Source organism: Dama dama, chromosome 6, assembly GCF_033118175.1.
Source record: "Dama dama isolate Ldn47 chromosome 6, ASM3311817v1, whole genome shotgun sequence".
Lineage (NCBI taxonomy): Eukaryota > Metazoa > Chordata > Mammalia > Artiodactyla > Cervidae > Dama > Dama dama.
This window is the reverse complement of record NC_083686.1, coordinates 3505471-3521087: the sequence shown is the minus strand read 5'-3', so window position 1 is coordinate 3521087 and position 15617 is coordinate 3505471. Positions and strand designations below refer to the sequence as shown.

The 15617-nt window shown below is 50.4% G+C and overlaps 2 protein-coding genes across 6 annotated transcripts in view; one reads left to right on the top strand and one right to left on the bottom strand.

The window, feature by feature from the left end:
- Nucleotides 1-15617, bottom strand: part of AFAP1 (actin filament associated protein 1) — a 150187-nt gene that overhangs the window by 78386 nt on the left and 56184 nt on the right. For all 5 annotated transcript variants that reach the window (XM_061145434.1, XM_061145437.1, XM_061145433.1 and 2 more), the window contains exon 3: nucleotides 9440-9537. In XM_061145434.1, coding sequence (XP_061001417.1) covers nucleotides 9440-9537 — 98 coding nt within the window. The remainder of the gene's footprint in view (nucleotides 1-9439; nucleotides 9538-15617) is intronic.
- Nucleotides 10155-11508, top strand: LOC133058445 (centromere protein M-like). Its single transcript, XM_061145143.1, has one exon. The coding sequence runs from the start codon at nucleotides 10187-10189 to the stop codon at nucleotides 10727-10729; it is 543 nt and encodes a 180-aa protein (XP_061001126.1). The 5' UTR covers nucleotides 10155-10186; the 3' UTR covers nucleotides 10730-11508.

The following is a 15617-nucleotide window of genomic DNA, read 5'->3' as shown; positions in this document are numbered from 1 at the left end:
CCAGGGCTGCTAAGGTGCGTGAGGCAGGAGCTGACGCTCAGCTAATGAGACTTCTCAGTGGACCCTCAGACCCCGCTGGTGCACACTCCACACAACCTCTCCACCTGTATGCCCTTAAATCCACGATTCTACTTCTAGAAATACATGCTAAGAAGGTCAACTGGTCACATGAGCAAAAACATATAAGGATATTCAATAAAAGCTTTTCCCTCCAAATTTAAAAGCAATCAAAATATCCCCTGAGATGAGACTGTTTAGGTGTTCCAACACATCCACGTGCAGCCATTTAAAAGGAAAACGGTGCACACATGTGGTCATTTACTTGAAAAGTCTCTACTGGACGCTGTTACATGAAAGAAAACAGGTACCCGCTAGCCTATTGGAGCTGCGCTTATGCAGACCTCTACACAAAGACGGATCACTCCCCAAAATGCTAACACAAGGTTACGGCTGTTTCATGCACATCTGTAGAGCTCGAATTTTCTTTTTGGGTTTTTTTTGTTTGTTTGTTTGCTTGCTTTTGTTTTTTTAAGCAGTACCTTGCGGCATGTGGCATCTCAGTTCCCTGACCAGGAACCGAACCCGTGACCCCCTGCATTGGAAGTGCACAGTCTTAACCACTGGCTGGTCAAGGAAGTACATTGAATTTTCTATATAATACTGTTTTTAAAATAAAAAGAAAAAACAAACTTTAATTCTGAAATCATACACCTCAAAAAATAATATTTCTAGAGAAGCGCCCTGCCTCTCCAAAGAGGATCTCACACTCCACCCCCAAATGCCACTTGTCCTTGAACTTCTGCCTCAGGGGTTACAGACACAGGCAGAGGTGACAGTTTGTCAAAGGGCAGATGCAGGAAGAGACAGAAAAGAATACGAGGACCGCGGTTCAGCACCACGGCCTTCAAGGGAACGCTTCCTTCAGATCCTTCCAGTAGGTCAGAAGCCACTGGACTTGCTGGAGTAGACTCTTGAGAGTCCCTTGGACAGCAAGGAGATGAAACCAGTCAATCCTAAAGGAAAGTAACCCTGAATGTGTGCTGGAAGGACTGATGCTGAAGCTGAAGCTACAATAGTTTGCCACCTGGTGTGAAGAGCCAACTCACTGGAAAAAGTCCTGATGCTGGGAAAGACTGTGAGCAGGAGAAGGGGGTGACAGAGGATGAGACGACTGGATGGCATCATCGACTCAATGGAGATGCGTTTGAGCAAGCTCCAGGAGACAGTGAAGGACAGGGAAGCCCGGTGGGCTGCATGCAGTCCATGGGGTCGCAAAGAGTAGGACACAACTGAGTGACTGAACAACAAGACAGCACAAATACAATGACCATTTTGCTATTATTTCAGCAAAATAACAATATTAACCACTATTCACAGACTGCCTTCCGTGTGTCACACACTGTTCTGGGTGACTTTCTGTCTCTTTTTTCTTGTTCAGAAGACAACTCTGAGAGGTTCGTGTTTTGAGTATCATTTTGCAAACGAGGAAGCTGAGGCTCAGGGGATGACGGATGTCGCCCAGTGTCCCTGCTGCGGCCGAGCTGCTTCGTGGAGAAGGAGGAGCGAGCTGGGTGGGCACTGCGGCAGTGAGAGTGCATCCCTGTGCCAGGACCAAGGCCCGGGCACCTACCGCTGTGGTGGCTGAGCCAGATAAGATGCAGGGAAAGCATCTTCCCAACCTTCAAGGTCACTGGACGCAATCTGAGGTCCAGCTCCTGCAGCTCGGCGGGATGTGTCCTCTCGTCCCCTCGGGAGGAAGGCGCGTCTGTACTGTCTCTGTCTCCACTCCCACTCCTCCGTTCTCCTCTCCCCTACTGCACTTCCCCACCCCACCACCTTCCCCTCCACCAGCCCCAATTTATCACTCAGTCCTTTGCGCCAGACACTCCAGTGAACCAGAAGTCCTGACTTTAGCAGAGAAAAACCCCAGCTGAGAATGTGGACTCTCTTTCTAACTTTAATTCTGTAGGCACAGGGGTATGTCCAGATTCTGTCTTTCTGGTTATGGTGATTAAGATCGTAAAAGTGAAGTTGTGTGATGGGCCCAGCACACACACGTCAGGAAGAACAAGTGCGTGAGTTCGTGCGGGCTCAGTGTATCCGACTCTTTGCGACCCCCGCATGGACTGTAGCCCACCAGGCTCCTCTCTCTGTGGGATTTCCCAGGCAAGAATACTGGAGGGAGTTGCCACTTCCTTCTCCAGGGGATCTTCCTGACCCAGGGCCTGAACTTGTGTCTCCTGCATCTCTTGTATTGGCAGGTGGGCTCTTTAGCAGCAGCCGAAAGATAGGATCTGACAGAAGAGAAGAGGGCCCACGCTCTAGTTCTGCCACGCATCGGCAAAACCCTTTTCCGCCGGCATGGCGTGAGGACAGCAGCAGCACTCCACAGCATCAGCTAAGCTTCCTGACTATCAACAGGGAACAAAAGTGTAAGGTCTAAACTGCAAAACATGGTTTCAACCCCAACGTCAAGAATTTCGAGTATGGGACTTCCCTGGCGGTCCAGTGGTTAAGACTCCGTGCTGCCACTGCAGGAGGCATGGGTTCAAGCCCCGCTCAGGGAACTAAGGTCCTGCATGCTGCTCAGCAGAGCCAAAAAAATTTAAAAAAAAAATTTTTTTTAAAGAATTTTGAGCAGGTACTCTTCTTGGTAAAGTAAAAGTTTGTTGTTTTTTTTTTTTATCCAAATGACAACCCATTCCCTTCTGACCACTATTTAATTTGCATTCCAACAGTACTTGAGAAAACACTGGGAAATCATTCACGCATATTTTCTCAACTTTTCTCAAGTTTTATTTATACATGACTAAGAATGAGAGACCGTGAAGCCACTTTCTCTTCCGTTCCTTCTCCACCAGGAGGCAGGGAGGCGGAAGAGTCCCACGGCCATGCCAGCAGGACACAGGATAGTTCCACGATGAAGATGCCGCAGGGATGAGACGTGATACCAAACCCTGAGGTCTTCAAGAGACGAGGAGAAAAGAAACGGCATGGTTCATATCCAGAGGATCACATCTGACTTCCCTGGGAATTAAATGATTTTGTTTTAAATCTCAGGCTTAGTCTCCGCTCTGCAACTGGTAAAATGCCTAATTTTGTCATATAATCTCCAAGAATCTCATGATCCCATCTGTCCAACACAGAAAACGAAGCCGCTGTGAAAGTACTTTAGGAAGGACGAAACGACATCCAGGCAGGTGGTGGGGGCGGGGACCAAAACCTCAGTTTCTGAGAGACAGGAAGTAGAATGCTGGCTCCAGGGGCTGGCGGAGGGGAGCCCTGTTCACTGGGACAGGGTGTCAGTCTGGAAAGATGAAAAGTTCTGGAGATGGTCGTGGTAAGGGCTGCACAGAAATACGTATGTACTTTACACAACTAAACTCAGTTCAGTTCAGTCGCTCAGTCGTGTCTGACTCTTTGCGACCCCATGGACTGCAGCACGCCAGGCCTCCCTGTCTATCACCAACTCCTGGAGCTTACTCAAACTCATGTCCATTAAGTTGGTGATGGACATTCAACCATCTCATCCTCTTTCACCCCCTTCTCCTCCTGCCCTCAATCTTTCCCAGCATCAGGATCTTTTCCAATGAGTCAGCTCTTCACATCAGGTGGCAAAAGTATTGGAATTTCAGCTTCAACATCAGTCCTTCCAATGAATATTCAGGACTGATTTCTTTTAGGATGGACTGGTTGGATCTCCTTGCAGTCCCAGGGACTCTCAAGAGTCTTCTCCAACACCACAGTTCAAAAGCATCAATTCTTCAGTGCTCAGCTTTCTTTATAGTCCAACTCTCACATCCATATATGACTACTGGAAAAACCATAGCTTTGACTAGACGGACCTTTGTCGACAAAGTAATGTCTCTGCTTTTTTAATATGCTGTCTAGATTGGTCATGGCTTTTCTTCCCAGGAGGAAGTGTCTTTTAATTTCATGGCTGCAGTCACCATCTGCAGTGATTTGGGAGCCCAAGAAAATAAAGTCTCACATCACTAAACGGGACACTGACCAATGATTAAAATGATAAAGTCTGTGTTACATATGTTTTACCATAATAAAAAAAAAAAAAAACCTATTACCTGTTGGCATAGTAATTCATCATATTTACATAGGGTCTGGCCTAAAAACATCAAAACACTAAACTACTATCTTCTACCCAATCTAAATGGGGCTTTCCCAGTGGCTCAGTGGTAAAGAATCCACCTGTCAATGCAGGACACGCAGGTTCAATCCCTGGGTCAAGAAGATCCCCTGGAGGAGGAAACAGCAACTCACTCCAGTAGTCTTTTTTTTTTTAATTGGAGGCTAATTACTTTACAATATTGTCATTTTTGCCATACATCGATATGAATCAGTCATGAGTGTACATGTCCCCCCATCCCGAACCCCCCTCCCAACTCCTTCCCCACCCCACCCCTCTGGGTTGTCTCGGAGCACCAGCTTTGGGTGCCCTGCTTCATGCCTCGGGTTTGCACCGGCCATCTCTACATACAGCTAATACACACGTCTCAGTGCCATTCTCTCCCATTGTCCCACCCTCGCCTTCTCCCACGTAGTCCAAAAGTCTGTTCTTTACACCTGTGTCTCTTTTGCTGCTTGCATATAGGGTTGTTATCACTGTATTTCTATATTCCATATATATGCATTAATATACTGTATTGGTGTTTCTCTTTCTGGCTTACTTCACTCGGTACAATAGGCTCCAGTTTCATCCACCTCACTAGAACTGACTCAAATGCAGTCTTTTTTAACCGCTGAGTACTATCCCACTGTGTAGATGTACCACAACTTCCTTCTCCATTCAGCTGCCGATGGACATCTAGGTTGCTTCCATGTCCTAGCTCTTGTAAACAGTGCCGCAGTGAACACTGGGGTACACGTGTCTCTTTCGATTCACTCCAGTGTTCTTGCTTGGGAAATCCCATGGACAGAGGAGTCTGATGGGCTACAATTCATGGGGTCACAACAAGTCAGACATAACTGAGCACACATGCACACACCCCCATCTAAACACCATGTAAGTCAGCTCAGTCATGTCCGACTCATTGCGACCCTGTGGACTGTAGTCCACCAGGCTCTTCCGTCCATGGAATTCTCCAGGCAAGAATACTGGAATGACCACTTAAGTGAGCAAATAAAAACATTTCTGGAAAGTGCCTTGATGAGGTATCATCCGTATTGTCTGCAGCCCCCAGAGAAGCGTCCTTGCTCTTCTCACTCAGCAGGAGGTGTGAGGTCTCCCGTCCGAGGACCCCCTGCTACTCTGGAGCGGAGGAGGGGAGGGCAGGAAGCACAATCCCCAGTGGTCTGTAGCAGCCCCGGCTGGTGGGCTGGGCGGTGGGGCCAGGCAGCCAATGTCAACACAGATGGGACCCATTTCCGGATGAACCGGCCTCCTTCACAAACGCTCCCTCTGTACCGACTGCATGCTAACTAAGGACCAGGCTTTTGATAGCTGCACAGCTCTCAGTGTGAAACAAAAACAAGAATCTGTTGAAAAGCGCAGCCCTTCCCAGAAATGTTTTCATGATGCATATGCATAATTTGGCTTGCTCCAGTCTCCTCAGGAGAGCAAGGGAGCTGGAGGGGCTGTCAAAGGCGCTGCACCCCGCCCTGTGACCTCAAGGGTTGAGAGCGGTTCTGAATTCGAATTCGAAGAGCACAGGCCCACACTCCCACCGCCTGACCTACAGGCCACACCGAAGGGGTCGCCGGCTCATCCAGGACCCTGGGCTGCAGGCGCATGGACTCTAGGGGCAAAACGGAAACGTGCACTGTTCCCTTCCTGTACAGAAGCATCAGCGGCGTGACAAGGCGGGCTTTTTGATGTGGCCCTGACCTCGAGCGGTTGTCCCGGCGTTTTCTGCTGGGACATGAGGAACACAAAGGAGAGGAACACACACCATCTTCAGAAGGCTAAAATTTAGTGCAATGAAGAGAACGTCAAAAAGAGGCGCTGCTGATCAATGGGCATAAAGTTTGCAATTACCCCAAATGGATAAATTTTAGAGGTCCACTGGATCCCACCCTCCCCCGTCTTTCACTTCTATCACCTGAGTGTAATTCACCAACGATGGGGCATAGAGGTCCATCTGGTCTCTGCCATATTCTGTTGGGGGGGCAGGTGGCGCTCACTTAGGTGTCAGCCAACCAGAGGGGAGCGCTAATGCCCAAGAGGGCCTCACAGAGCCAGGTGAGGGCCCTCAGTTAGGGGCCTGTCAGGCCTGAAATGGGGGGTGACAGGATGCTAAGTGTACTCAGAAAAGCGGCCAATGTGACCCTGCCTGCCTGCCTAGCCTCTCAAGTGTCCAGGAAAAAAGGACGTCAAGAGACACTTGATAACGATTGCAAAAAGCGATGTTCAACACTAAACAGGCTAAAAAGACAGAAAAGGACTCATTTCTCAGGGATCGTAATACACACAGCTGTGATAAAAGGCAGTATTCCTTTGATACATGCCATAAAAGAGTTGAAAATGCAATTGTGGCTCAAATAAATGAAATAACACCAGGTTGGAGCATCCTAAGTCTCACATTAGAAACAAATCCCCTTTGGTCACTTAGAGTTGCTCCAAGGATGGTCCGATCTGCTCTGCAGGCAGACCCACAGCCCCTCAAGGTTTAACCCGCACCGTGGTGTGTTCTGGCCTCACCCACGGACGAGCCACCCAAATCCTATCACTCAGCCACACAGAGGGGCCTGCAGGCTTCAGTCCTTCGGGGTCTTTCTCGGTCTTGCGCTTTAACTTGTGATACACTCTCTGCCTGGCATAGATTCCTACCCACCACATCTCTACTCTACCACCAGCCAAATCTCCTGGAAGTCAGCATGACAACAGCACACGACCAACTGGACAGAAGCCAACTCACCAAAGGCAGCTTAGAGAATGATGGGCTCACTCGCTGAGTAGCGAATGCCCTGAAAAACTACCAGGAGAATACTCGTGCTGTGGAGCATGAGTTCTAGGGCACAAGGGCTTCAGTAGTTGTTGCTCTCAGACTCTTAGAGCACAGGTTCAGTAGCGGCGGTTCCCGGGCTCTAGAGTACAGGCTCCGTAGTCATGGTTCCTGACTCTAGAGCACAGGCTTAGTAGTCGTGGTTCCCGGGCTGTAGGGTACAGGCTCAGCAGTCGTGGTTCCCGGGCTCTAGAGGACAGGCTCAGTAGTCATGGTTCCTGACTCTAGAGGACAGGCTCAGTAGTCACGGCACCCGGGCTTAGTTACTTTTCAGCATGTGGGATCTTCCCAGACCAGGGATGGAACCCACGTCTCCTGCACTAGCAGGTGGATTCTTTACCACTGAGCCACCAGGGAAGCCCAGAATGCTCATTTTAACAAGTTCCCCAAAATTCTAAGAAGCACCGCCCTACATAGGAACACCCTGCTCTCGCACAGAGCGTAACAGATGCAAGGTAGACAGTCCCAGCACGTGAGGCACAGCGCCGCTTCTCAGTCTCACAACAACTCACTAAGTACTATTCAGTTCAGTTCAGTTCAGCCACTCAGTCGCGTCCGACTCTTTGCAACCCCGTGGACTGCAGCGCAGCAGGCTTCCCTGTCCACCACCAACTCCCAGAGCTTGCTCAAATTCATGTCCATCGAGTTGGTGATGTCATTAGCACACTCGTTTCAGAATGAGGCATCTCAGACACAGAGATGTGAAAGCTACAGTCTGAACCCACACAGTGAGTGTCAGAGCCGGTGCCTGGAAGCAGGCAGCCACTCCCGACTGCACCCTGGACCCTGCTGCCTCCCCAGCACCCAATGCAGAAACAGGCTCGCGGTTCCTGACAAAACCTTCTCCCGGCCGTGAATGCTTGTGAGTGCTCACGTCAGTTTTGCTGCCTCACCCCCACAAATACTGACAGTACTGTTGGGAAAAGACTGGATTTGAAATCCAAAGAATAGGCTACAAAAATTTGCTTGTGCCTTTCCCCCTCACCTTGGGCTGCCCCTTTGCCAGTAGATCCACATTTCCTTTTCTGTAAAGTGGATATACACAGCCTTCACATGTTCAGAGGCGTTTCAGGGTTCTCTGAGGTCAGGTTGTGGGGATTACATGAAATTATAAGTGAAAAGGGGGCAAGCACGACCTGTGACAGGTGGTGGGGACCCAGTGAGCACTGAGCTCGTTCCGCCCCCTCTCCAGTGACCATCACGGAGCACCCACAGGACACCGGCCCCGCGCTGGGACCCAGGCAGGGACGAGACAAACAAGCTGCGGCCCTGCCTCCCTGCAGCTCTTCTCCGGGTGGACAGACGATCAGATGATTCATACAGAAAGCAAACATCAGGAAGACAGTTGCTAAGTAACTGATACTGCTGTAATTTTGAATGACAGCCTAGTTTTCCTGAGAAAGCATATTAGAAAATAGCGAAAGGCAGAAAAAGCTGAGTGGGCCATGAATGGCAAACATGAATATCCCCACATCACAAAAATAGCCAGAGAATTCCAAAACAAATTTTGAATGCAGAAGATCAAATAAAATACACATTCCTGGACTATGTACATGTTTTTCTTCTGGAGGGGAAAAAAAAGGATATTTAATCCCAGAAAGAAGCATAACAATGAATATTAAAGTTTCAGGCTATGGGTATTCAAATTCAGAGCTAACGGCAGAGAGGGGCATGTCACTAGACTCTATTGCCATTGTTTTGCTGATAAATCATCTGGCTTTTTTTAAAAAAATCTGACTTAAGAATAGATTCCTATGAACCTGTAGCTCCAGCAATTTTCAGAGGACCAGCAGCCCCCTATGGGAAGGCCACACCTACAGCCTCCCACTTAACCGTTACTCGCTCCCCAAAACACACTCATATAGGCACGCCTTGGGCAAACCAAGGCCTCTTTTCTTGGAGAATCAGGCTTTTATCACCTGCCCTGGAACCAAAAACAACCCAGGTGTCCAGTGATTCTCCTGAATGTGGGACATTTTTTTTTCCATTTTCATTGAGGTGCACTTGCTTTGCAACGCTGTTGGCTTCCACTGTACAGTCATGTGCATCAGCCATGCGTGTGCACGCATCCCCTCTTTCTCTGGATCACCTCCCCACTTTAGGTCAGCACAGAGCACGGAGGGGAGTCCCCTGCGCCGTGCAGCGGCTTCTCATCGCTGCCTGCTTCTCACAGAGCAGTGTGCTCACAGCAATGCCAGCCTCCCAGTTCATGCCACGCCTCCTCCCCCGTGGTGTCCATACGCGTGTTCTCTAAGACTGCATCTCCGTTTCTGCTTCATATGTCACACTGTCTATACCACTGTGGTATACAGACACCATGGCATATGACTCAGCCACAAAAACGAATGAAGCTGGGTCATTTGCAGAGACACAGATGAACTCAGAGTCTGAGAAGTAAGTCAGAAAAAAGGAAAACAGATACTGTATATTAACGCGTACATGTGGACTCTGAAAAAGTTGATGATGGGTCTTGCACTCACCAGCCACGGCTGTGGGATCTCGGGCAAAGGCATCTGGGGAGGGGCCGGAAGGCTGCTCGGGGTCTCCGGCTTCGTGGCATGATCCTTCACTTCAAAACCTGCGCCAAAACCACAAATGAGGATGAGGAAGGTTTGCTCCTTGGAAGACAAGCTGTGACCAATCTAGACAGAATATTAAAAAGCACAGACGTTACTTTGCCAACAAAAGTCCATCTAGTCAAAGCTATGGTTTTTCCAGTAGTCATGTATGGATGTGAAAGAAAGTAAAAGTCATTCAGTCGTGTCTGACTCTTTGCGACCCCACGGACTATACAGTCCACGGAATTCTCCAGCCCAGGATACTGGCATGGGTAGCCGTTCTCTTCTCCAAGGGATCTTCCCAACCCAGGGATCACACCCAGGTGTCCCACATTGCAGGCAGATTCTTTACCAGATGACCCACAAGGGAAGCCCATATGGATGTGAGAGTTGGACTATAAAGAAAGTTGAGCGCCGAAGAATTGATGCTTTTGAACTGTGGTGTTGGAGAAGACTCTTGAGAGTCCCTTGGACTGCAAAGAGATCCAACCAGTCAATATAAAGGACATCAGTCCTGAATATTCATTGGAAGGACCAATACTGACGCTGAAACTCCAACACTTTGGCCACCTGATTCGAAGAACTGACTCATTGGAAAAGACGCTGAGAGAGCGGGGTTTGAAAGCCCGGCGCGCACCCAGCGAGCGGCAGTTCAGTCAGTTACCGGGGATGTCGGCGTTACGGCCGCTGGACAAGCTGCCAGGCCTGAACACGGCCACCATCTTGCTGGTGGGCACGGAGGATGCTCTTCTGCAGCAACTGGCCGATTCGATGCTCAAGGAAGACTGCACCTCGGAGCTGAAGGTCCACTTAGCAAGGTCCCTCCCTCTGCCCTGCAGCGTGAATCGGCCCCGAATTGACTTGATTGTGTTTGTGGTCAACCTTCATAGCAGACACAGCCTGCAGAATGTGGAGGAGTCCCTGTGCCACCTGGACGCAGCCTTCTTCCTAGGGAAGGTAACCTTCCTCGCCACGGGAGCTGGGCGGGACAGCCACTGCAGCATCCACCGGAACACCGTGGTGAAGCTGGCCCACACCTACCGGAGCCCCCTGCTCTTCTGTGACCTGGAGATAGAAGACTTCTGCGCCACCATGGCGCAGCGCCTGGTCCACCTGCTGCAGATCTGCGCGGGCCACGTGCCCGGCGTCTCGGCCCTGAACCTGCTGTCCCTGCTGAGGGGCTCCGAGAACCCCTCCCTGGAGGACCTGTGAGGCCCCCGGCCGCCCTCCCCCGTGGCTGGGTGCCCAGGCCAGCAGTCACTGTTGCTGGAGACCGTGCCAGGGCTTGGCAGGCCTGGGTCAGCGGGCAGTTCCCTCAGGGCCTAAAGTCCTCGCGTTTCAACAGGAAGTGCCGGGGGGCGGCGGGGAGCAGTCCAGCTGGTGGGACTCCAGCCCCCTACCCCTCTCATGCCCACCCCAGCAGAGCCCCAGGTCTTCGTTGATCTGACTTGTTACCTCTCAAGACTTCGTTTGAACAAAGGGTCTGTGGCTGAAAGTTTGAACATCACTGAACTCATCCACCACTTTGATTTTGTAGATGAGGCAACTGACTCCAAACAATTAAGAGTCAGAGCGGGTAAGGACTTCCCTGGTGGTCCCGTGGCCAAGACTGCGTTCCCAATGCTGGGGGCCCGGATTCAACCCCTGGTCAGGCAACTAGATCCCACATGTTGCAACTAAAGATCCTTCATGCCTTGACTAAGACCCAGTGCAGCTGAATAAATAAATAAATATTTTTAAAAGAGTTGGGCAGTGGGAGCTTGAACTCTATGAGCCCAGTCCGACTCCACATCCTGGCCTTGCCATTCTTACGGGACTTGCGGAGCCTCAGTTTCTCCAGGTGTTAGATGGAGATTGTTCAGCTTACCTTGCTGGTGTCGTAAGGGTTGAGTGACATGGTGGTAAAGGTGAAGTGCCTGAGGTGTACTGTATTACTCCTGCGCTTGTTTGGGTGCTCCATGTATCTCCTAATAAATGTGTGAATGCTTGCACAGCGCCAGGTAAGCAAAAAAAAAAAAAAGGAAAAGACGCTGATGCTGGGAAAGATGGAAGGCAGGGGAAGAAGGGGACGACAGAGGATGAGGTGGTTGGATGGCATCACCGACTCGATGGACATGAGTTTGAGCAGGCTCTGGGAGTTGGTGATGGACAGGGAGGCCTGGCGTGCTGCAGTCCATGGGGTTGCAGAGAGTTGGACACGGCTGAGCGCCTGAGCTGGACTGGACTGGATGAGGAAGAGGAGCAAGCTGTGAACAGCTGCCACCTCCTTGACCCCACACTGAACACTTCACAAATGTTTACTTTCTCTAATCCTCTACAACAGTCCTGCAAGGTAAGTATTCTTCTGCCTCGTTCAACAGGTGAAAGATCTACAGCTGGACCAAAAAAAAAAAAAAGGGTTACAGCACTTAACTAGAACACGGGCAGGAGGCGTGATGGAGCTGGTACCAAGGTGGACATTCTTCCCGAGGCCGGGCTGTCTGTCCAGGCGAGCAGCCTTTTCTGAACTTCTGCCCAGGCTAGTGCTTACCCATGCACTGAGGGGGCAGACGCTTCCCCGGGAATTAGTGAGCCTGCACTGAGCACCATCCAGGGGTTGGATGCGGTTAACACACTTGCTCATTGCTGACAAGACTGACAGACTCTCACACCTTCAAGCCATCGCATTCACATTGGGAAGACAAACAGATGTACACCGGACTCTCAGGAGATGTGGGGAGCAGGGAACAGGAAGACACTAATTTGGGCCCAGTACACATTACATGTCAAGGGCTCAACTTTCTAGACCTAGAAAAATAACTGCTCAATGATCACCTATAAGGGACTGAGCATGACGTCACAGGCTGGGAAAAGACAAAGTCTCTGACCTGCAGAAGCTACAATGAAGACCAGAATCTTGGCAGAGGACTGAAAACAGTAAAAAAGAAAAAAAGGAAAGAAAGATAAAGGATGAATGGAAATTCTACTGCAAAAACAATCAGTGGGTGAGTTTCAAGCAGAAATAAAGAGCTGAAGAGAAAATCAGTGAATTGGAAGGTATGAGGAGCTACATTCAGAACAAAGCACGGAGGGAAGGGGTGTTGGAACCCACTGGGCAGAGGAAGAAAGGAACGGAAACCAGGGGAGAGCAGACAGCAGCTCCAGAGGCAGGAGGCCCAGACTGTGGCCTGTTCAGACCAGTGGTCTCAGGTGACTGACACGCGGGTGTACACAGCAGAGATGAGGCTGTGAGAAACGCTGCCTCTGCTAGTAAAAGCAAGAGTAGGAGATAACAGTCAACAGTTACTCAGCATCTGCCGTGTGTCAGGCACTGTTTGGAAATGTTTTATATCATCTTGTCAATCTGCACAACATCCCTCTGAGGTAGATGCTACTACCCCTTTTTTCCACAGGGGAGGAGATTGGGCATTGACAGATTAAGTAACTTGCTCAAGGTCACAGACTGGGTAAAGGGCAGAGACAGAAAGCAAAGCCCACATGACTGCACAACAGTCTCTCTTCACTCGATCCCATTGGTTCTATTTCTCTGGGGAAGTCTGAGTAATAAACCTGCTTTCCTGTGAGTCTGGGATTTTGAAGTGTGAAAGTTAGTGGAAGTCACTTAGTCGTGTCCAACTCTTTGTGACCCCATGGACTATACAGTCCATGGAATTCTCCAGGCCAGAGTACTGGAGTGGGTAGCCTTTCCCTTATCCAGGGGATCTTCCCAACCCAGGGATCGAACCCAGGTCTCCCACATTGCAGGCGGGTTCTTTACCAGCTGAGCCACCAGGGAAGCCCAAGAATACTGGAGTGGGTAGCCTGTCCCTTCTCGTGGATCTTCTCGACCCAGGAATACCACATGTCATAAAGGGCCTCGTAGGCAGCCTGAGGGGCCTGGGGTTCATCCACAGGCAATCAGGTAGTGAGAGGATCCAGACAGGGAAGCAGCAGCATCACTTGAAAGCGAGCTTTCATCCTTACTTTTGCCTCTCTCTCTCTGGGCTTCCCAGGTGGCTCAGTGGCAGAGAATCCACCTGCAAATGCAGGCGATGCAGGAGACACGGTTTGATCCCTGCATCAGGAGCCCCTGCAGGAGGGAACGGCAACCCACTCCAGTGTTTTTGCCTGGGAAAACCCACGGGCAGAGGAGCCTGGCGGTTATATAGTCCATGGGGCCACAAAGAGTCGGGCATGACTGACCACATAGAGTTCTCTCTCCATCCGACTGGTTCTCTCGATCTGACTGACCCCAAAACATCATCCTCATCCTGCACTTCTGTCTTGGGGACTCAGGCAGCTCTCATTCCATCTGGTCCCAAATCCTTGCACCCACCCCCGCCAGACTGACCAGCAGAACTTTCTGGAATGCCAATCTAACTTTGTCAAATCATGGCTCTACATACTAAAAAGCAAAGAACTGCACATTCAGATGGCTGAAGTGCATGGCATGGGAACTATGTCTCAGTGAAGCTGTTTACAATAAACCTCTACATCTCATCCAGTTGTCTCCTGCCTTCAAGATTCTAACCCCGTATCCTCCAGGAACTGCCCCCGGCCCCTACCCCACTCACTCTCTCTCACTAAGCGGGTCTGGGGGCATCCTCCTCTCGGGCGCTCTCCTAACACTGACGCTCTCTCCCCACTACTCTGTCTTACCCACCATGCCCAAAGGAAGGACACAATAGGCCTGAGTCTGCTGTCTTCACCGGGGCCTGCGGGCAAGGCTGTGCCCCTGGCTGGCATTGGGGAATGTGAATTTCAGAAGTGTTTCCAGCACTCCTTAATTGATATGGTTGGTCTAACGTTGGTGCCTAGCCTAAACTGTTTGAGCAAACAACACAATCAATGCCAAACACCTGCTGCGATGGCTAATTTTGTGCACCAACCTGACTGGGCTCAGGGATGCTTAGAGAGCTGGCAGAACGCTATCTCTGGAGGCTTCTGTGAGTATGTTTCTGGGAGAGATGAGCATTTGAGTTGGAGAACTGAGCAAAGAGGATGGTCCTCCCCAGTGTGAGTGGACATCCTCCAGCGTGATGAGATCCTGAACACAACAGAAAGGCCGAGGGAGGGTGGACACACTCTCTGGGCTGGAGCCAAGATGTCCACCTTCTCCTGCCTCCAGACACTGGTGCTCCTGGTTCTTTGATCAGGACGCACACAGACAGCAACCCTCCTCCCCCACCGCCCGTTCTCAGACCTTCAGACTCAGGCTGAATTACAGTCTGGTAATTACACCACCGGCTTTCCTGGGCCTCAAGCCTGCAGAGGGCAGGTCGTGTCACTGCTCAGCCTCTGAGACCACACGAGCCAATCCTCATCAGAAATCTCCACTCCATCTCACTCTGTAGCTCCGTGGGTTCTGTTCCTCTGGGGAACCCTGGCCAACAAACCTCCTTTCCTGTGAGTCTGGGATTTGGGTATGTGCCAGGCAGAGGGTGCCTATGTGACCAGCCCCCAGGAAAGCCCTTGGGCACTGAGTCTCCAGTGAGCTTCCCTGAATAGAAACAAGGCACACGGGTGGCTGCATTTTTGTCGCTGAGCAGAGAGTGTGATCTGTGTGAGCCTCGTGAGAGGAGGAGCATGAGGAAGCCTGTACATGGAACCCTCCAGACTCGGCTGGAGTCTTTTTCCTTTATAACCTGTCTGTGTGTCCTTACAACCTCTGTGATGAATCCCAGCCATCAGAAAATACAACTCCATGCTGAGTGCCAGCAAATCTCCCAATGCTGGGGTGCTCTTAGAGACCCCCAACGAACCCACTATTCCATTAACTCCTTAAAGGCTTTATTTTTCTAAACCTAGAGACTCATACAGTCCCTGGCACATAGTAAGGCCTTCGATGACAACTTGAGTAAATGACTTCATTCATGAACGTGTTCTAGAAAGATGTGAATTAAAGATGGCTTAGAGACAAAAAGGTGGTACTAGTGGTAAAGTTGCCAATGCAGGAGACGTAAGAGATGAGGGTTTGATCCCTGGGTTGGGAAGATCCCCTGGAGAAGGAAATGACAACCCACTCCAGTATCCTTGCCTGGGAAATCCCACGGACAGAGGAGCCTGGTGGGTAACAGTCCATGGGGTTGCAAAAGAGTCAGTCATGACTGAAGCGACTTAG